The sequence below is a fragment of the Rhinopithecus roxellana genome, chromosome 12 (assembly GCF_007565055.1).
Source record: "Rhinopithecus roxellana isolate Shanxi Qingling chromosome 12, ASM756505v1, whole genome shotgun sequence".
Lineage (NCBI taxonomy): Eukaryota > Metazoa > Chordata > Mammalia > Primates > Cercopithecidae > Rhinopithecus > Rhinopithecus roxellana.
In genome coordinates this window covers 56,673,668-56,694,944 of record NC_044560.1, presented here as the reverse complement: position 1 = coordinate 56,694,944, position 21,277 = coordinate 56,673,668, and the positions used below count along the sequence as shown (strand labels likewise).

Below are 21,277 nucleotides of genomic sequence, written 5' to 3'. Positions count from 1 at the left end.
AGCAACTAAAATTGCATAGGTACTTTACTCAGCATTGTGCTGCATCTGTCTTGCCTTTTTCTATGTTGAATTACTTTTGTGTGGAACTCTTTAGGTTTTGGATACAACTTAGTGTATATGTGCACATATATGGATAAAGTAAATGTGGCAAAAATCAGCTGTTGTTCTTTGCTGTATATTTAGAAGTATTTTCAGGAGAAAGGTTCTTAATGAAGATTGTTCTCAGATGAGCTCAGGTGCTCCACTGTAGCTAGCAGTCGGGCTGTAGAGAGTTCTATCCCCTTGCTACATTGGTTTTTAAAGCATGTTCCCCAGGTTCCGTGGCAGCCTCTCAGGAGTGCTATGGTGAGGAAGAGCAGGTAACATGAAGGGGCCTGAGGAGCTGAGTTGAGAACCCTGGCTTATCAACATCCCCTACCAGAGTGGTACAGTTGTTACACTTGTTGAACCTACACTGACACATCGTAATCAATCCAAGTCCACATTTTACATTAGGATTGGATACTTTTTTTTTTGTTTTTTTGAGACAGAGTCTCTGTTGCCCAGGCTGGAGTACAGTGGCGTGATCTTGGCTCACTGCAACCTCTGCCTCCCAGGTTCAAGCAGTTCTCCTGCCTCAGCCTCTGAAGTAAGTGGGATTACAGGCACCTGCCACCATGCCAGGCTAATTTTTGTATTTTTGGTAGAGACACAGTTGCACCGTGTTACCCAGGCTGGGTCTTGAACTCCTGACCTCAAGTGATCCACCCGCCTCAGCCTCCCAAAGTGCTCAGATTACAGATGTGAGTCACCACCCCTATCAGAATTGGATAAAAATTTTACTCCTGATGTTTTCATAGAATTGTTAGTTACTAATTATTTATATTAAGTAATATTTTTTCAGACATTTACATCCTATATAATTTGTGAGTTTGATTGTAATTGAAATTGCGTGTTGTTAAGATTAGATTTTTTGACGTGCAGAGCTGAGTTACCTGTTTGGTGAATTATTGAATCATGTAATATCTGTCTTCAAATGTTTCTATTTTTTGAATTTTTCTATAGCTGCTGAGGGTGACAGCCAGGACTATGTCTAATCCTTCTTTGTATCTCCACAGTGACTGTCAAGAAAGTTTTTTCTTTATTCCCCGCAACAGTTTTTTTGTTTGTTTGTTTTGCTTTTTTTTTGAGACAAGGTCTCATTGTCGCCCAGGCTGCAGTATAGTGCCACAGACACGGCTCTCTGCAGCCTTAACGTCCCAGGCTCAAGCGATCCTTCTGCCACAGCCTCCCAAATAGCTGGAACTACAGGCAAACCTGGCCACAACTGTTTATTTGGAAACAAATTCAACCTATAGAAAAGTTACAAGAATAATATAGTGAATACCCATATACTCTTCACCTATCTTCATCAACTGTTACCATTTTGCCACATTTACTCTACCACTTCACAGTACATACACATTTTTTTTAATGACCCATTTAAGGATTGGTTGCACTTCACCATTTGATAGTTCAGCTTGTGTACCTTAAGAAAAGTCATTTTCTTATATAACCACAATACAATTATCACATGAAATGGAAACTTAACATATAATTCTGATTTCCCCAAATGTCACAATAATGTTCTTTATAGATTTCATTTTTACATATATGTGTGTGCACAGATATATTAATTTTTTAAATAAAGTTTATTAAGTTTTTGTATCATTAATATTTAAGTAAATATTTGGGCCATGTTTTACATGAGACTGTCAATTTGTATTTGTCTTTTTTTTTTTTTTTCCTCATGATTAGTTTCAGATTAAACATTTTTTGGCAGTAATGACAATCCTACATAAGTGAGGGTGATTTCTTTGTTTTTTTTTTTTTTGTTTTGAGACGGAGTCTCGCTCTGTCGCCCAGGCTGGAGTGCAGTGGCCCGATCTCAGCTCACTGCAAGCTCCGCCTCCCAGGTTTACACCATTCTCCTGCCTCAGCCTCCTGAGCAGCTGGGACTACAGGCGCCCGCCACCTCGCCTGGCTAGTTTTTTGTATTTTTTAGTAGAGACGGGGTTTCACTGTGTTAGCCAGGATGGTCTCGATCTCCTGACCTCGTGATCCGCCCGTCTCGGCCTCCCAAAGTGCTGGGATTACAGGCTTGAGCCACCGCGCGGGGCCGTGAGGGTGATTTCTTAAAGGATCACATCAAGAAGTATTAGTTTGGGTTGGGCGCAGTGGCTTACACCTGTAATCCCAGCACTTTGGAAGTCCAAGGCAGGAGGATTGCCTGAGCCCTGAGTTTGAGACCAGCTTAGGCAACATAGTCAGACTCTGTCTCTACAAAAAATTTAAAAATTAGCTGGGCATGATGGCACATGCCTGTAGTCCCAGCTACTCAGGAGGCTGAGGCGGGAGGGTGATGATTTTTTTCTTCCTATTAAATTTATTTCCTATCTCTTAATTTGTATGATTGGTTCTTAAACTGTGAACATTTTTGAAAGAATGAGGAAGGTGTAGTGAGTGAATGTTATAGGGAAACAATTTTCTGCTCATTATAAGACAAGCTAAGCCATATTATTTTGTGCTCTCACATTGTGCAACACTCTAATATTTATGTGGTAAAATGAGAGAAAACAAACTTTTTAATGCTAGACTAGAAAATATTAATATTTTGCTTATTTTATGGTCTAGTAGAGTGCCTGGCACTTAAAAAGTGCCCAAGAAATGAAGTGAATGTCTTTTTAAAATTATTATTATACTTTAAGTTCTGGGATACATGTGCAGAACCTGCAGGTTTGTTACATAGCTATACATGTGCAATGGTGGTTTGCCGCACCCATCAACCTGTCATCTAGATTTTAAGCCCCTCAGTAAGTGCCTTTGCCTTTTCACAGAAGGCATTTAAGTAGAGACCAACTGACCACTTCTTATGATATTAAAAGGAGGATTTTTGCACCATTCAATAGTAGGTTAGAATCGATTATTTTCTGTACCAGGCCTTCAAGTCAGTTAATAGTAGTTTGCCAGTAAAATTTTACAAAGTTCCTATATGATGCCATATTGGAAAATTTTAGAAATCCCACTAAAAACATATAGTCCTAAAAACTTTGTCCTAAGTAGAGACAAAAGTATGGTAAAACATGGGCATATTTATTTTATTTTATTCTTTGAGACAGAGTTTTGCTCTTGTTGCCCAGGCTGGAGTGCAGTGGCATGATCTCAGCTCACTGCAACCTCTGCCTCCCGGGCTTGAGTGATTCTCCTGCCTCAGCCTCCCGGTTAGCTGGGATTACAGGCGCCCACCACCACACCTGGCAAATTTTGTATTTTTAGTAAGAGACAGTTTCACCATGTTGGCAAGGCTGGTCTTGAACTCCTGACCTCAGGTGATCTCTCCTCCTTGGCCTCCCAAAGTGCTGGGATTACAGGCATGAGCCGCCGTGTCCAGCCATATTTTGAAGAAATAGTTTTAATGTTTGTTCAGGTATAAAATATATATAGCAAAATGCATAACTAAGGAGTATTAATCTTTAGGAAACAACTTGAATTTATACATGGTTTTATATATATATAATGTGTGTGTGTGTATGTGTATACACACACATAAAATATGTAACCACCATCCAGGTGAAGATACAGAACATCTCCAGCACTCCATAAGGGTTCCTTATGCACTTTTTCTGTCAGCACCTTCCCCTTTCATCAAGGTAACCATTGTTCTCACTTCTGTCCCTACAGATTAATTTTGCTTATTCTTGAATTCATATGAATCGAAACAATAGTATATAATGTTTTTTGTTTAGCTTTTTAAGCTCAACCTAATATTTATGAGATTTATCCATATGCACCAAAAGTTAATTTATTGCTGAGTAGTATTCCATTGTATAGATAGGCCATAATTTATGTTATGTTCTCCTGTTAGTGGCCATTCAAATTGTTTCCAGTTTTTGGCTATTATGAATGAAATGAAGCTGCTAGGAATCTTCTCTCCTCTCCTCTCCCCTCCCCTCCCCTCCCCTCCCCTCCCCTCCCCTCCCCTCCCCTCCCCTCTCCTCCCCTCCCCTCCCCTCCCCTCTCCTCCCCCTCTCCTCCCCTCTCCTCCCCTCCCCTCTCTCTTCTCTCTTTCTTTTCTTCTGTCTCGCTCCGTTGGCCACACTGGAATGTAGTGGCAGGATCTCGGCTCACTGCAACCTCCACCTTCCAGGTTCAAGCAATTCTCCTGCCTCAGCCTCCCAAGTAGCTGGGATTACAGGCACATGCGCAGCTAATTTTTATATTTTTTGTAGAGATGGGATTTTACCATGTTGGCCAGGCTGATGTTGAACTCCTGCCTGTTCTTAAGCAATCTGCCTTCCTTGGCCTCCCAGAGTGCTGGGATTATGGGCGTGAGCCACTGTACCCAGCCATATGAATATTGTTATACATGTTAAAAACAGCTTTCAAATATTTTTCTTTCAATTTTTTTTTTTTTTTTTGAGACAGAGTTTTGCTCTTGTCACCCAGGCTGGAGTGCAATGGTGCGATCTTGGCTTACTGAAACTTCTGCCTCCTGGATTCAAGTGATTCTCCTGCCCCAGCCTCTCGAGTAGCTGGGATTACAGGCGTGTGCCACCATGCCCAGCTAATTTTTGTATTATTAGTAGAGATGGGGTTTCACCATGTTGACCAGGCTGGTCTCGAATTCCTGACCTCAGGTGATCCACCCGCCGCAACCTCCCAAAGTTCTGGGATTACAGGCATGAGCCACCACACCTGGCCTCTTTTAACTCTTTAAAAACTTCAGTTTCATGTTTAAGTTATAGAGAATATACATCTGTGTAGTATGGGAAATAAAAGTTAGAATAGAGAGAGAAGAGCATCATTTTAATAGATATTTGAACATGTTCTATTTAATAATTAAGTGGATTTAACGCCAACCAACATGTTATGCAACCTTATACTTCATTAAATATAGCTAATGTGATCTGCCTACTAATGCAAAGAAAAATGAACTTCAGGCTGGGCGCGGTGGCTCACACCTGTAATCCTAGCACTATGGGAGGCCAAGGCTGGCGGATCGCAAGGTCAGGAGATTGAGACCATCCTGGCTAACAGGTGAAACCCTGTCTCTACAAAAAATACAAAAAATTAGCCAGGTGTGGTGGCACGCACCTGTAATCCCAGCTACTCGAGAGGCTGAGGCAGGAGAATCACTTGAACCAGGGAAGCGGAGGTTGCAGATCATGCCATTGCACTCCAGCCTGCGCGATAGAGCAAGACTCCTCCTCAAAAAAAAAAAAAAAAAAAAAAAAAAAAAAATGAACTTCAAGTTTTATTTTATTACATAGTAAATGAAAAATGATGACATTTTATCAAAGTTGATTTTTTCCCTTTTTTATTGTGGAAAAATATTAATATATATATAACATGATTTACCATTTTAACAATTTTTAAGTGAATTCATTGGCATCGAGTACATTCACGTTGTTTTGCAACTATCACTGTTTTCGAAGTTAATTTTTAAAAGCAATATAAATTAGACCTTAAGTAGTTCCCAGGATATTAAAGATAAAGAAATTATGAAATAATTATTGAAATTTTGTTTCTTTTGCCACTACAGTTTAAAAATATTTTTCTCTTATGGCAAAAGGAACCTGGGTAAAGGAAGCTTTAATGCAGGTTTTAAGGCCTCTTCTGTTATTACCATGATTTGATGATACCAGAAGGAGAAACTTATGCATTTGAAAACATTTTCATAGTATAAGCCTGTTTTTTTTTTTAACCCATGAGTTAATGAATAATTTGTGCTGCCTTTCAAAAAGTATGAATTTCAAATTTTCACATAAGTTCTCATTTATATTTTTAATTATGTCCTGCCAAAGTATTGAATTCTCTGTAGTGCTCACTTTGTTGATTTGCTTTTCCTAGACGGATATTTGTCTGTTCTCTGGGAGTATAACTCAGGTCGGAAGTCCTGTTGGAAGTGCAATGAATCTTATTCCTGAAGATGGCCTTCCTCCCATTCTCATCTCCACAGGTGTAAAAGGAGGTATGTGGACTACATATTTAAACAGTGATAGTTCTATCTGTCAAATGTTACCTTCTAATTAAATGAGAGAGATAGAATTTGAGTGACATTCACCTTTCTCTTACCCAACAAAACAAACTCCCCCAATACTATGAAAACAGTTGTTGCTGTTATTGATTATTTTAGAGTAGATGCTTATGTTTTTATATTATAATGTCATTTTCATTTTTTGAATGGATATGATATAATGTAAATGTAGCTTATTAGCAGTTTTAAAAAATATTTCAAAGCACATAATAATTCTGAAGGATTGCTTGTGGTTTAGGATTAACCCACCCTGATACAGTCATTTATTTAGCTTTTTGTTTTGAGGTGTAATATACTTTCAGAAAGAACATATAGTAAGTGTGAAGAGCACTGAATTTAAATGGCAATTTTACTGTTAAAAATACTTTTAGGGAATCCTGGTAAGAAGTAAAATTATTATCAAAATAATGCTTAATATTATGTGAAATTTTATTTTTATAATTTTAACTTTTATTTTAGATTCAAAGAGTACATGTGCAGGTCTGTTACGTGGATATAGTGCATGATGCTGAGGTTTGGCTTATGATTGATCCTGTCACCCAGGTAGTGAGCATAGTACCCAATGGGTAGGGTTTTGGTTTTTTTTCCTGCTTTCTTTTTTTTGTTTTTTTATTTTTTTGAGACAGGGTCTCTTTATCCAGTCAACTACTGATGGGCACTTAGGTTGATTCCATGTCTTTGTTATTGTGAATAGTGCTGCAGTGAACGTTCAAGTACATGTGTCTTTTTGGTAGAACAATTTATTTTCTTTTGGATATACACCCAGCAATGGGATTGCTGGGCTGAATGGTAATTCTCTTTTAAGTTCTTTGAGAAATCTCCAAACTGCTTTCCACAGTGGCTGAACTAATTTACGTTTCTATCAACAGTGTATACATGTCCCCTTTTCTCCACAGCCTCACCAGCATCTATTGTTTTTTGACTTTTTAATAATAGCCATTTTGACTGGTGTGAGATGATATCCCATTGTGGTTTTGATTTGCATTTCTCTGATGATTACTGTGAAATTTTATTGCTGACATATACAGATCAGTATACAATTACTGCATTTTCAGAAGGTGGCTTATTAATTAACCTCTCCTGAACTTTGTCCTAGGCTTTTACCTGGTCTCCTTGCCTTCAGTCTTTCTCTCCTTCATTTTGTCTTCCACACTGTTGCCAGTTATGTTTTTAAACATAGATATTATCTTTATTGCTTTTACTTAGAAATATTTAATGGATTCCCAATGCCTTTCGTGTAAATTACTTATCTTAGCAGGCAATGTTTCTTTTCTTTTTTTTTTTTTTTTTTTTTGAGACGGAGTCTTGCTCTGTCACCAGGCTGGAGTGCAGCTGTACAGTCTGGGCTCACCACAGCCTCTGCCTCCCGGGTTCAAGCAGTTCTCCTGCCTCAGTCTCCTGAGTAGCTGGGACTACAGGCACACGCCACCATGCCTGGCTAATTGTTGTATTTTTAGTAGAGACGGAGCTTCACTATGTTGACCAGGCTGGTCTTGAACTCTTGACGTGGTGCTCTGCCCACCTCGGCCTCCCAAAGTGCTGGGATTACAGGTGTGAGCTACTGTGCTCAGTCTGACAATGTTTCTTATAACCTTATCTCAGCCTGTCTTTCTAGCCATTTATTATCAACTTTATTTCCAGCCATTCCCCAGTACCTTACATGTATGCTGCAGATTATTTGCTATTTTTTGAATACTTACTTTTCATTCTTCTGTACTTTTTCTTGTGCTGTGGAATAATGGGAAAGAATGGACTTCAGAATTGAATAAACCTGACTTTTAATGCCAGTAGCATTCCATTCTAGCTGTGTGATCCAGTTGACAAGTCATTCATCCTCTCTGAATTTGTTTCCTAGTCTGTTTTATTAAATATTTCTCTAACTACACCTACTTAAGAGTCATTGTGGGTATTAAGTTAGATTTTATACCTGTAAGTACATACCAAGAAGGTATCTGGCATAAAGTAGGCATGTAATTAATATTTTCCATTTCTTCCTTTCTTCTGCTTAGAACACCCGCTCTACTGTAGACTTCCTGAAGAACTCCTCAACCTTTTAAAATCCAGCTTAATGGTTAACTATTCCCTGAATCCTTACCTGGGCTGCTTAGAAAATAGTGTTTTGCTTCTTTATCTCTGTTCTAATAGGAGTTCCTATAGACTGTTGGCTACATTAACACTTTTTCTCATTGCAATTTAGATATTGTATTTTCAGATCATATTCTTTCACTTAGACTATGAATTTCTTCATCTTATTTTATACTTGTGTTTACTGCTCCTTGCATGGTGCTAGGCCCATAGTAGGCTCTCAAATGCAGCTATGTCCCAGATAGCTCAGCAGTGAACTTTCACATACAGTTAAGCATTCTTTTGATTGCATAATGCCTTTCCTCCTTTACCAAGACCCTGTAAAAACATCTATTGTTAGTAAAATTGCTGTTTAGGGTTCAGATTTTTATTTTAATAAATCTTAGATTAACAAGGAACTAAATTGGCCTACTCTGTTGTTAAAAAAAGTCAGACTGCTGGATTCCATTTTCATAAAAAGTTATATCCATTAAATCTAATTGTCAAAACTTCTCCTACCAAGAAAGAACAGTTAATTATCTGTATTACTTAATTAAACTATATTGCAGTCTCTTTACCAAAATTTTGCAATTTTTTATTCCAGTGGGATGACTTTATATAAAAAATTTTAAACTCAGGATTTCTCTTTCCAGTAAGTTTTTTTTTTTTTGAGACGGAGTTTCGCTCTGTCGCCCGGGCTGGAGTGCAGTGGCTGGATCTCAGCTCATTGCAAGCTCCGCCTCCGGGGTTCACGCCATTCTCCTGTCTCAGCCTTCCGAGTAGCTGGGACTACAGGCGCCGGCCACCTCGCCCGGCTAGTTTTTTGTATTTTTTAGTAGAGACGGGGTTTTACCATGTTAGCCAGGATAGTCTCGATCTCCTGACCTCGTGATCCACCTGTCTCGGCCTCCCAAAGTGCTGGGATTACAGGCTTCAGCCACCGCGCCCAGCCTCCAATAAGTATTTTTAATAATGGGGTAGATATTTCCCATTGTAGCCAAAAAATCAATTTTAAAATTTCCATTAGAAAATGGGAAATGATGTTACTTTGTTCGACCTGATTGTCCCTCAAAGATGCATTTTATATAAGATCAATCAAGCAACATTGAACTTTTAGATTTTTAGTTACTTTCCCATATCTCTAGGTTCTACAGTGATTATTACCCATGATTTGACTTCAAGCTGAAAGGACCACTGTCATTCAAAATGAGGTGCTGAAGCACATACTGTGCTTCCAGAGATTAAATGGGAAGAGTTTACATTCAGTATTATCCTGTTCATGTTCAGAATCTTATGTGTGATTTACTGGTGATTTTAGTGATATATGTACTAAACTCTTTAATTATACTTAAAGGAATTGTTTTATGAAGCCAGTCACATATGATACTTTTATTTTCTGGGTTCATTTTTTAAAGTTTAAGTTTCTAATTGTCAAAAATGTCAAACAGTACAAAAGATCATAGAGTAAAAGGTAGGGCTCTCTTCTACCCCAACTATTTGATATCCTTTCCAGAGGTAACTAGTATATTATCACTTGTATATCATGAGTTATTTTAAATGCCGGTCTTGAACATTTATTATGTGAAATTCTTGTTATCATAGTTGGAAATTTTTTATTAAATAGAAAGGTAGTCTTTAGATTGTGGCACAAACTACTGTGGGGAGAGGTCTATACACAGAATAACCACATTATCATCTAAAGTGGAGTGGGTCACTTCTGAGAGTAAAAGGGGGCACTATTAACATGATACTGAGCCAGCAGATACAAACCATGCTCTTTATGCACCTGTTGATAAGTCAAATGCATGTCTCTTTTCTGTAAATAATTAGCTCATTTCTCCATCTGATCTCTTTCTTAATTTGTCCCTTTAACCAACCTATTACATTGTTTTCTCCCCTTTCAGACTATGCTGTGGAAGAGAAACCATCACAGATTTCAGTAATGCAGCAGTTGGAGGATGGTGGCCCTGACCCACTTGTATTTGTTTTAAATGCAAATTTGTTGTCAATGGTTAAAATTGTGAATTGTAAGTTATAAATTCTTAAAAATTAAAATTAGATATGGTTTACTGACTCATAGATAGTACATAAAACTTTCAGATTTATTACACACAAGTATTTTTATATAGAGCCACATCTTACTAAACACTGAGTTCTGAAAAAGTTGGTTTGTATAAAATAATATATCCCAGAGGACAGCTGTGGAACTAACTGAAACTCTCACATTTAGTTACAGGGGTGAGGTAGGTGAATTCTCCATGGAGGAAAGCCAAACAAATCTTGAACTTATCTGACTTAAGTTCTTCTTGAGATGAGTATGTTAAATCACAACTTATCACTAGAATAACTGGTGGTAGATAAATTATACAGGCTACTCAAATAATTTATATGCTAGGTTTTAATCCCAGAAACCTCAATTATGGTGCAAAACATTTTTTAGGAAAAGTGTTAGCTAACACACAGTAAAGTTTCAGTATATCATAAATTGAGATTCAGAAGAAACTTCTCAATTCTTGGTGCTAGCATCATGGGCATCAGAATGAGAAAGATGACAGTATTTCAGAATTTTTTGAGACAGAGTCTCACTCTGTCACCCAGGCTGGAGTGCAGTGGCATGATCTCTGTTCACTGCAACCTCCACCTGCTGAACTCAAACAGTCCTCCCACGTCAGCCTCCCAAGTAGCTGAGACTGCAGGTGCGCACCACCATGCCTGGCTATTTTTTTTGTATGTTTTTGTAGAGACAGGATTCTCACCATGTTGCCCAGATTGTTCTTGAACTCCTGGACTCAAGTGATCTGCCTGCCTTGGTCTCCCAAAGTGCTGGGATTACAGATGTGAGCCACCGTGCCAGCTAGCAAATTTGAGAATTATTTAGAGAATGTGTTTATTATGAATGAGTGTTAATAGGCAATTTTAAAGGAAGGAACCTCTGGGGAACCATCCTGCAGTTTTCCCTGTGTACTTAAGTTGATTTTAGAAACCAGAAACATATACTACTTCCTTAGAAGTTCTACATTGATGAAATGTGGGTTTCTGGCTTACTTGCTAATCACACTCTTATATGTTTGGCCAGTTATTAATGCTTGCTACCTTTCCTTCTAGGATCAGATTTAAAATTAATTTGCTTGAAATTTCAATTTGCCATATCTAGTTTATAAATTTTGCTTAGAAATTAGCTAACCTGGCCGGGCGCGGTGGCTCAAGCCTGTAATCCCAGCACTTTGGGAGGCCGAGACGGGCGGATCACGAGGTCAGGAGATCGAGACCATCCTGGCTAACACAGTGAAACCCCGTCTCTACTAAAAAATACAAAAAGCTAGCCGGGCGAGGTGGCGGGCGCCTGTAGTCCCAGCTACTCGGGAGGCTGAGGCAGGAGAATGGCGTAAAACCCGGGAGGCGGAGCTTGCAGTGAGCCGAGATCTGGCCACTGCACTCCAGCCTGGGCGATAGAGCGAGACTCCGCCTCAAAAAAAAAAAAAAAAAAAGAAATTAGCTAACCTAAGACCAGGCACCATGGTGCACAACTGTAGTCCCAGTGTTTTGGGAGGCCAAGGCAGATGAATCACTTGAGCCCAGGAGTTTGAGACCAGCCTGCTCAACATGGTGAAACCTCATCCCACAAAAAAATATATATATGTATATTGGGCATGGTAACATGCTGCTGTAGTCCCAGCTACTCACAAGGCTGAGGTGGGAAGAGTTCTTGAGCCCAGGAGATAGAGGTTGCAGTGAGCCGAGATCATACCACTGCACTCCAGCCTGAATAACAGAGTGAAACCCTATTTAAAAAAAAAAAAAAAAAATCAGCTAACCTAGATTCTTGAAGTATATACCATTATTAGGAATGTCCTATTTAAGTACATAAAACAAGGATTCCCAAAGTGAAATAAAGATGTCTTTCTTTTTTTGATTTACATTTGTTTTGATTTACATGGGTGGTATTCATAATTTTATGTGAATCCTTTTTCAGTTCCTTTGGGGATCCCATTGTGTTGGGGTATGAAGAGTAAAAGTGTCAAGGATTAAACATTGTTTTTGACTACATATGGTTTCTCCTGTTCATACTCTCTGTATAGCCTTAAAGTGAAGGAGTGGAACTAAGTAGTTCAGAAAAGCCATCCTTTTCACTAATTTTTATGGCATGAAGCCAAGTGAAGTCATGTTGCTGATTATCTAGAATTTTTTCCCAGAAAGGACTATAGTTAAAATAGCTCGAATCTTTTGGTCATATATTCAATTTAATAAATATACATAAAAATATATTTTCTTTAGGTCACAACCTGAAGACAAAGGTATACTACTGTCTTTTATTGTAATTACTTCCAGCCTTACATAGGTAATTACTTCCTTTGATGATGTGATTTTTAAAAATATAACGGTGGAAGACTATGTTCTTTAATCACATTTGGCTATGTATTGGCTTACAATACAGTTTGGTTTTATTTTACTATTAATAGAATGTTGCTTCTTTTAATAATAGGAGTTAAAAGTGTTAAGTGCATTTTATTATTATTTCTTTTACTTCCTTTTCTATCTTTTCTAAGTGTTTAGAAAAGAGCCAGAGGCATTGGCATGTTTTATTTTCTACAATAGTTTTTTGGCGCAATGCAGTGACAGTTCATAGTTGAATTACATAGACTTAGTGTGATCTATTTTAATCTTTGCTGTATTGTAACATAGATTTCTGTGCAACTTTTTTTTTTAAGAGTAAGGATTGATAGGAATCTCTTTATTTTTATATTTTTATTCCATCTGTAGATGTGAACAGGAAGTGCTGGTGTTTCACAACCAAGGGAATGCATGCAGTGGGTCAGTCTGAGATAGTCATTCTTCTACAGTGTTTACCAGATGAAAAGTGTTTGCCAAAGGATATCTTTAATCACTTTGTGCAGCTTTATCGGGATGCCCTAGCAGGTATGACTTAGTCTGCTCCCTTTGTAGATGACAAAAAAATTTTGAATTCAAATACAAGATAATAGTCTTAACTTTGGACATAAGCATGGCAGGGGTCTTTGATATTAGTGGCAAGTTGGAGCTTTCCATGGTTTGAGGAAATTATAAATTTTAGTATTGTACCTGGTGTGGTTATTATTTTACAGAGGCTGAAATCAAAGCTGTAAGAGAATCTGGTGACCTAAACGTAAGAGTATTTTCTTTTTAGTGGCCTAGGGGTCAGGATATTGGTATCTGGTAGAAGGAAGCATATTTGTAACTTACTTCTTGTTTCTTTGGTTAACAATATTTAATCATAGTGTAAATGCTAATGAATATTCAAATTTCAAAAACAATTAGCATAGACGACTTTATGGCTTGTGGCTCCAAAATAAATCGTAAATATTAACTAGCAATTTAAAAGTAAAGGCATAGAGGTTAGAAGTTGGGAAAGACTAAGGATATTAACATAAAAAGAAACTAGGCCGGGCGCGGTGGCTCAAGCCTGTAATCCCAGCACTTTGGGAGGCCGAGACGGGTGGATCACAAGGTCAGGAGATGGAGACTATCCTGGCTAACACGGTGAAACCCCGTCTCTACTAAAAAATACAAAAAAAAAAAAAAAAACTAGCTGGGCGTGGTGGCGGGCGCCTGTAGTCCCAGCTACTCGGGAGGCTGAGGCAGGAGAATGGCGGGAAACCGGGAGGCGGAGCTTGCAGTGAGCTGAAGTGAGCTGAGATCCGGCCACTGCACTCCAGCCTGGGCGGCAGAGCGAGACTCCATCTCAAAAAAAAAAAAAAGAAACTAAGATTGAGAGAAAAGAAGCACAATATTTATTTGGCATTATAATTATTTATTATGACATTGTGTTATTTGACATTGCAAGGTCAGCCTCTCTTTGATTTAACAAATGAGGTAAAAAATGGTGTAATTGAACTGTTCTCATTTATTGTAACAGGATGTCAGTATATAATATCTGTACTTGATAAATAGGATTTATCTTTGACGAAAAAGACTTGGAGATGGTGTGAGGGTGACTGGGGTATTAAAGCTATTTTCACGTATTATTTGATAATATTTCATACATAATATTAAAACCATAAATTTTTCAGACTTTCTTAATGTAATAATTTTCATTGTGGGATTCTGTGCCAAAGATAGTATCCAGAATATAAAATGCACTTCTGTGAATGAAAGTGTTTATTACAGCATTACCTAAATTTAACACAAAAATTCAGAAGCAACCTAAATGCCTTAGTTTTGGTGAAAAGTTTAACTGTGTTATACTTAGTAGATGTGAGCATCTTTTTGAGAACTCTTTTTGGCCATTAAAACAATATTTATGAAAAGAATGTAATAACATGGAAAATGCTCTTTAAATAATTACAGAAGCAGAATATATAGTTGTATTTTTAATGTGATATAGATTATGCGTAAAAGATTGTGCCTTTATGTCTTCATTAGTCTGTACAATAATTTAGGTGTAGCATTATGTAGGGCAAGGTGATACACTGGAAACTGACCACACGATACCTGTGAAGTACCTTTGAGTGTTTACCCTGTCTGTTCCAAAATGTGTAGGGTTAAATCTGAAATCACCCAGGTCCTCCAGGCCACATAATACCCTGGAGCTGAATTTAGTCCTGGAAATAACCAGGAACTTTCACTTTTCTCCTCAATCTGAATGTATTCACTTTTAAAAACTCTAGAAAATGGCATTGGAGGTTCAAGTAATTGTACATTCATGTGGATTTTGAGAGGGTGTCAGAGACTAGGGTATGGGAGGTTCATGAATGTCTTATTTAGGAGCCCATCCTTTATTCTGTAGGCAATGAAGAACCATTGAAAGAATTTAAGATGATGAGTGACATAATCAGATTTGCATTTTAGAAAGATGACTGTGGAAGCATTGTGAAAAATGGATCAAAGTCCTTGAGTCTGGTGGCAGTTAAGAAGCAATTTCAGGATAAGCAAATGTATATTCATACACTAGAATACTGCTCAACAGTAAAAATGAACTAACTGCTGATGTACACAACAACATGCATGACTTCACAGACATGCTGAGCAAAAGCCAGGCACAAAGAAGTACATATTGGATGATTCCATTTATGTGATTTTCTGAAACTGGCAGAATTAATCTGTGGTGATAGAAATTAGGTCAGTGTTTGCCTAAAGTGAGGTGGAGGTGCAGGTGCTAGAACTAATTACAGAGAGTCCCAGAAAACTTTCTGAGATGAGAGCTCTATATCTGGATTAGGATAGTGGTTACATGGCTGTTTGCCAAAACTCATTGAAATGTACACTTAAAATCTATTGCTTTTATAATATACAGATTATACCTCGGTAAAACTTATTTTTTAAAAAGATGTTGCAGGAATCCAGCAAGAAATTAAGAAATTATCAGGATTCCCAGCACTTTGGGAGGCCGAGACGGGCGGATCACGAGGTCAGGAGATCAAGACCATCCTGGCTAACAAAACCCCGTCTCTACTAAAAATACAAAAAACTAGCCGGGCGACCTGGCGGGTGCCTGTAGTCCCAGCTACTCGGGAGGCTGAGGCAGGAGAATGGCGTGAACCCGGGAGGCGGAGCTTGCAGTGAGCTGAGATCTGGCCACTGCACTCCAGCCTGGGCGACAGAGTGAGACTCCGTCTCAAAAAAAAAAAAAAAAAAAAAAAAAAAAAGAAATTATCAGGATTTAAATTAAATAATTGCAGTGGAAATAAAGAGTATTGGAGAGATATGAAAGATGTGGTGCTTCAATTCAGTAGGATTTGGTAACTAATTGGATATGGGGGGTTAGAGGGGGCAAGTTAAGGTTGGCCTCAGATTCCTCGCTTGAGCACCTAAGTGTATGTTGGTCTTATTCATCAAGATGGTGAATAGAAGAACAGATTTGGCAGAGGAAAGGGAATTCTTTGTTCAGTGTGCTGAATTTGAAATAATGACATCAGATGAAACATGAAAATGGCAGATGAATATATGGGTATGGATCCCAGAAGATAGGTCTGAGTTAAGATATACAGATTTGGGAGATACAGCTTTTATGGGATAGTTGAGAGTATGGTTGTAAATGGGATAGGCCCGTGTGAAGAGACTACATCTGTAGATGGAATCCTGGGAGATAGACATCCTCTCTCGGCAAGGAGAGGATGTGAATTATTGCGTGAATTATTAAGATATGTTTAGCATAAATGATTATATTTTTTAAAAAGGATACTTATATGTCAGTTGAGTCCGTTTTGAACTATTAAATTGCAAAAATTTTGAAACAACAAAAATACTTGGAACTGATTACACGATACTAATGATAGTCTCAAGGTCAGACTATAATACATCTAAGCCAACTAAAAATACTTTCTATAATGTAGGATAGGGACGTGAATATATAGATGTATATGTAAGGAAATAACATTTCAAAAGCATAAATAAGATGAAGGAGTTTTTCCTTGAATAGGAATCATTTCACAGCTCATCCAATATTGAGACTAGAAAGCATTTTAGATAATTTAATACAAACTCTTCATTTTTTAGATAAGGAAAATCAGACCTAGAAGTGTGAATGGCTTACCTAAATCACAGACCAAGTTGGTGGCGGAATTAGGACTATAGCTCCCAGATCAGTATTCTTTACATTATGTCAGTTGCCTCTGTGTATCCATTAATAATATGTCAGTTCTTAACACAGATATATTATCTATATACTATACATATTTATTAAGAATCCTGTTTTTAGATAATCAGGGTAATAGCTTGATACATTTCACTATAAATTTTTTAATAAGTAAAAATATATTTTGGGTATTCTAAAACAGGGGTCCCCAACCCACAGGCCACGGACTGGTATTGGTCAGTGGCCTGTTAGGAACCAGGCCACACAGCAGAGGTGAGTGGCAGGCAAGCAAGTGAAACTTCATCTGTATTTATAGCTTCTCCCCATCACTCACGTTACTGCCTGAGCTCTGCCTCCTGCCAGATCAGCAGCGGTATTAGATTCTCATAGAAGTGCGAACCCTGTTGTGAACTGCACATGTGAGGGATCTAGGTTGTGTGCTCCTTATGAGAATCTAATGCCTGATAATCTGTCACTGTCTTCCATCACCCCCAGATGGGACAGTCTAGTTGCAGGAAAACAAGCTCAGGGATCCCTCTGATTCTACGTTATGGTGAGTTGTATAATTATTTCATTATAGATTACAATGTAATAATAATAGAAATAAGGTGCACAATAAATTTAATGCGCTTGAGTCATCTTGAAACCATCTCCCCTCCTCCACAGTCCGTGGAAAAATTGTCTTCCATAAAACCCATCCCTGGTGCCAAAAAGGTTGGAGGCTACTGTTCTGAAATGATCGCAGACCAGGCGTGGTGGCTCACACCTGTAATCCCAGCACTTTGGGAGGCCAAGCCAGGTGGATCACCTTAGGTCAGGAGTTCAAGACCAGCCTGGCCAACATGGTGAAACCCTGTCTCTACTAAAAATACAAAAAATTAGCCGGGCATGGTGGTGGTCGCCTGTCATCCCAACTACTTGGGAGGCTGAGGCAGGAGAATTGCTTGAACCCTGGAGGCAGAGGTTGCAGTGGGCCGAGATCATCCCATTGCACTCCAGCCTGGGCAACAAGAGTGAAACTCCGTCTCAAAAAAAAAAAAAAAAAATTACCACAATTTATTATTTTTCTCTTCTGTGTAGTACATTGAGTGAAATTAACAAATTGTATCTTAAATTTCTCCTGAGTGTGAAACCTTGAATATTGTATCACTAGCTTAGGGTTTTTCTGCCCTAAATCACAGAAAAGCCTTAGGAGCTATTAGATGAACTTTTTAATAATTTCCTGTGAATTTTAAAATCTAAACTACAGGTATTTAATAACCATATGTGTATTATATATCTATGTGTGTGTATCTATGTTTCACCTGTATATACACACACACTTTTTTGTCATGCACAGTTTTTGCATTCTGCAGTGAAGAGAAACATTATAATTTGTGAGAAATTATGTTCTGAGAGTTTCAGAATGCCTTCTGGTTATGACAGTGCCATCGGAGGTTCTAGACTGTGTATTGTTTCTCCCTGTCTCCCATTCATTCCTCCATATTTTGTTCCTGTTTTTTGCAAACCATCTATTCAGAATATAGACTTGAATGAAGTTGGACTCGTATCTACCAGATTGTTATTTCTGGAGTTAATCTCTGGTTGTTTCCCTCTCTTACTCAAAAGCTTCTTTGGCTTTGTATTGCCTTTAGAATTAACTGCACTCCAACATTCAGTATTCTGCATGATCTGTTCCTAAATTTTTAGTCTCATTTCCCGCTAGTCATCTCTCCATACTTCCATTGTGGCCAAACGAAACATTTCTTGGTTCATTTTATGTATATTCTGATGATTATCCATTTCATTACCCATGATTATGCTACTCCCAACCATGCTATTTCCCAACACCCCAACTGTCTCAATCCTGTCAGTTGTCCTAAATCTTAAAGACCACTTTCTCCATGAATTCTTTCTTGATGGTCCTCCTAGACAGAAGTAATCTCTTCTGAACTCCCTTAATCTTTTGTTTTTAATTTAATTAATTAATTAATTAATTTTGAGGCAGAGTCTCGCTCTGTCGCCCAGGCTGGAGTGCAGTGTTTCCATCTTGGCACCCTGCAACCTCTGCCTCCCGGGTTCAGGTGATTCTCCTGCCTCAGCCTCACAAGTAGCTCCCAAGTAGCTGGAACTACAGTCGCATGCCACCACACTTGGCTAATTTTTGTGTTTTTAGTAGAGACAAGGTTTCACCATGTTAGCCAAGCTGGTCTTGAACTCCCAAACCTCAGGTGATCCACCTGCCTGGGCCCTCCAAAATGTTGGGATTACAGGTGTGAGCCACCGTGTCCAGTCTAATCTTTTATTGTTAAGAAAGTATTTGGTATTGTTATGGTTTCAGTGTTTGTCCACTCTAAAACTCATGTTGAACTTTAATTGCCATTGTAACAATATTAGGAGGTGGGACCTTTAAGAGGTGATTAGACCATGAAGGCTTTACCCTCATGGACGGGATTAGTGCTGTTATAAAAGGAGGGGGTTCGTTCCCCTTTTGCTCTCTCTTTGGGAAACTGAGGCAGGAGGATTGCTTGAGGCCAGGACATTGAGACTAGCCTGGTCAACATAATGAGACCCTATTTCTACCAAAAAAAAAAAAAAAATTAACTAGGCCTGATGGCATATCCCTGTAATCCTAGCTACTTGGGAGGCTGAGGTGGGAGGAGTCCTTGAGCCCAGGAATTTGAAGCTGTAGTGAGCTATGATTGCACCACTGCATTACAGCTTGAGTGACACAGTGAGACCCTATCTTTAAAAAAATAATAATAATAACATCATGTCATGGTTCATGTTTTTATTTCATTTTTCAAATTCTGAACCTTTTGGTAAATTAAATTTATTAGAATTATGGTATTGTAGCTTTGCAAAGTAATTATTATTATTATTTTTTTGAGACGGAGTCTCGCTCTGTTGCCCAGGCTGGAGTACAGTGGCATAATCTCTACTCACTGCAAGCTCTGCCTCCCGGGTTCACACCATTCTCCTGCCTCAGCCTCCTGAGTAGCTGGGACTACAGGTGCTCGCCACCATGCCTGGCTAATTTTTTGTATTTTTTTTTAGTAGAGATGGGGTTTCACTGTATTAGCCGGGACGGTCTTGATCTTCTGACCTCGTGATCCACCCTTCTCAGCCTCCCAAAGTGCTGGGATTACAGGCATGAGCCACCGCACCTGGCCTCTTTGCAAAGTAATTTTTCAACTGATGAGAAAGTTACATGGAACTATTTATGAAGAGGTGATTTAAGACAAATACCTAATATTTTTGAGCACTTAATATACGCTAAGCAGTGTATTCATTGCCTTATGTACACTATTTTATTTCTTCTTAAGTGCAACTCAGATTCATACTGTCACTGTTTCTATTTACACATGAGGAAAATGAAAGACACCGAAGGCCTAAGTAACTTAAGATCACACAGTTAGGTGGTAAGTGGCTGAACCCAGGTTTAAACTCACTTATGTAGTCTGTAAATCTCATGTTTCGAACCATAAGAAGTACTATAGTGTCTCTTGAGTGGTTTTTTTAAGAGATAGGGTCTTGCTCTGTCACCTAGGCTGGGTAGCAGTGGTGCCATCATAGCATACTCACTGCAGCCTTGATCTCCTTGGGCCCAAGTGATCCTTCCTTCTCAACCTCCCAAGGGGCTGTGATTACAGGCATGAGCCACCTGACCTGACTCCTCTTGAGCTTTCATGATCAATCTCACAGATACACTAAACTGAGGACACGACCTTTTACAAAGTAGTCATGCATAACTTCAGTTTATTGCATTACAAAGAACTTCAAGAAACTTTCTAAATTCTTTTGATGGCTTGAGTTTTAGTCATATTAGCACTTAGAAATATTAGTGTTTATTGGCTGGGCGCGGTAGCTCACGCCTGTAATCCCAACACTTTGGGAAGCCGAGGGAGGCAGATCACTTGAGGTCATGAGTTCGAGACCAGCCTGGCCAACAGTGGCTAAACCCTGTCTCTGCTAAAAATACAAAAATTAGCCAGGAGTGTTGGTGCACGCCTGTAGTCCCAGCTACTTGGGAAGCTCATGCAGGAGAATCACTTGAACCTGGGAGGTGGAGGTTTCAGTGAGCTGGGATCATGCCACTGCACTCCAGCCTGGGTGACAGAGCGAGACTCTGTCTCAAAAAAAAAAAGAAAGAAATATTAGTATTTATTGAAATGAATGAACCATTTGCTTGGAAATGGTTCCATTTGAGTTGATGTGAGGATTAATATGCTTTGAAACAAAAGGAAGCTGTTGTCACATAGGTATTTAAGTTATATTTGAATTGAATTTAAAGATGGCTGGCTACTGGTAAGGATTTGAAAAATAGTTTAAATTCCAAATTAAAGATGGAAAATTGTAAATTACTGTATCTGTATATTTTTTGAAAGACTGTGTGATATACAAAGACTAGGAGATTGAAAGATCTGCTTTCTAGGTTTTACTTTGCCACTTATTTACCTCATGTCTTTTCAGAGTCACTTCACCTCTACCTCTAAGCTTCATTCTTCATTTGTCAAATAAAACCCCAAATTTCAGGGAAATGGTACTGTTCTGCTTACCTGCTAGCACTGATCTGATGATTATCTCATTAATGTTATGTAAAATTACTTTATAAACCATTGATAATA

General features: G+C 38.5%; 1 protein-coding gene across 6 annotated transcripts in view; it reads left to right on the top strand.

Annotated features, from left to right (window-relative positions):
* ZFYVE9 (zinc finger FYVE-type containing 9) overlaps positions 1 to 21,277 on the top strand; it is a 203,573-nt gene that overhangs the window by 120,899 nt on the left and 61,397 nt on the right. For all 6 annotated transcript variants that reach the window (XM_030942771.1, XM_010372025.2, XM_030942770.1 and 3 more), the window contains 3 exons: positions 5,869 to 5,989; positions 10,024 to 10,146; positions 12,881 to 13,036. In XM_030942771.1, coding sequence (XP_030798631.1) covers positions 5,869 to 5,989; positions 10,024 to 10,146; positions 12,881 to 13,036 — 400 coding nt within the window. The remainder of the gene's footprint in view (positions 1 to 5,868; positions 5,990 to 10,023; positions 10,147 to 12,880; positions 13,037 to 21,277) is intronic.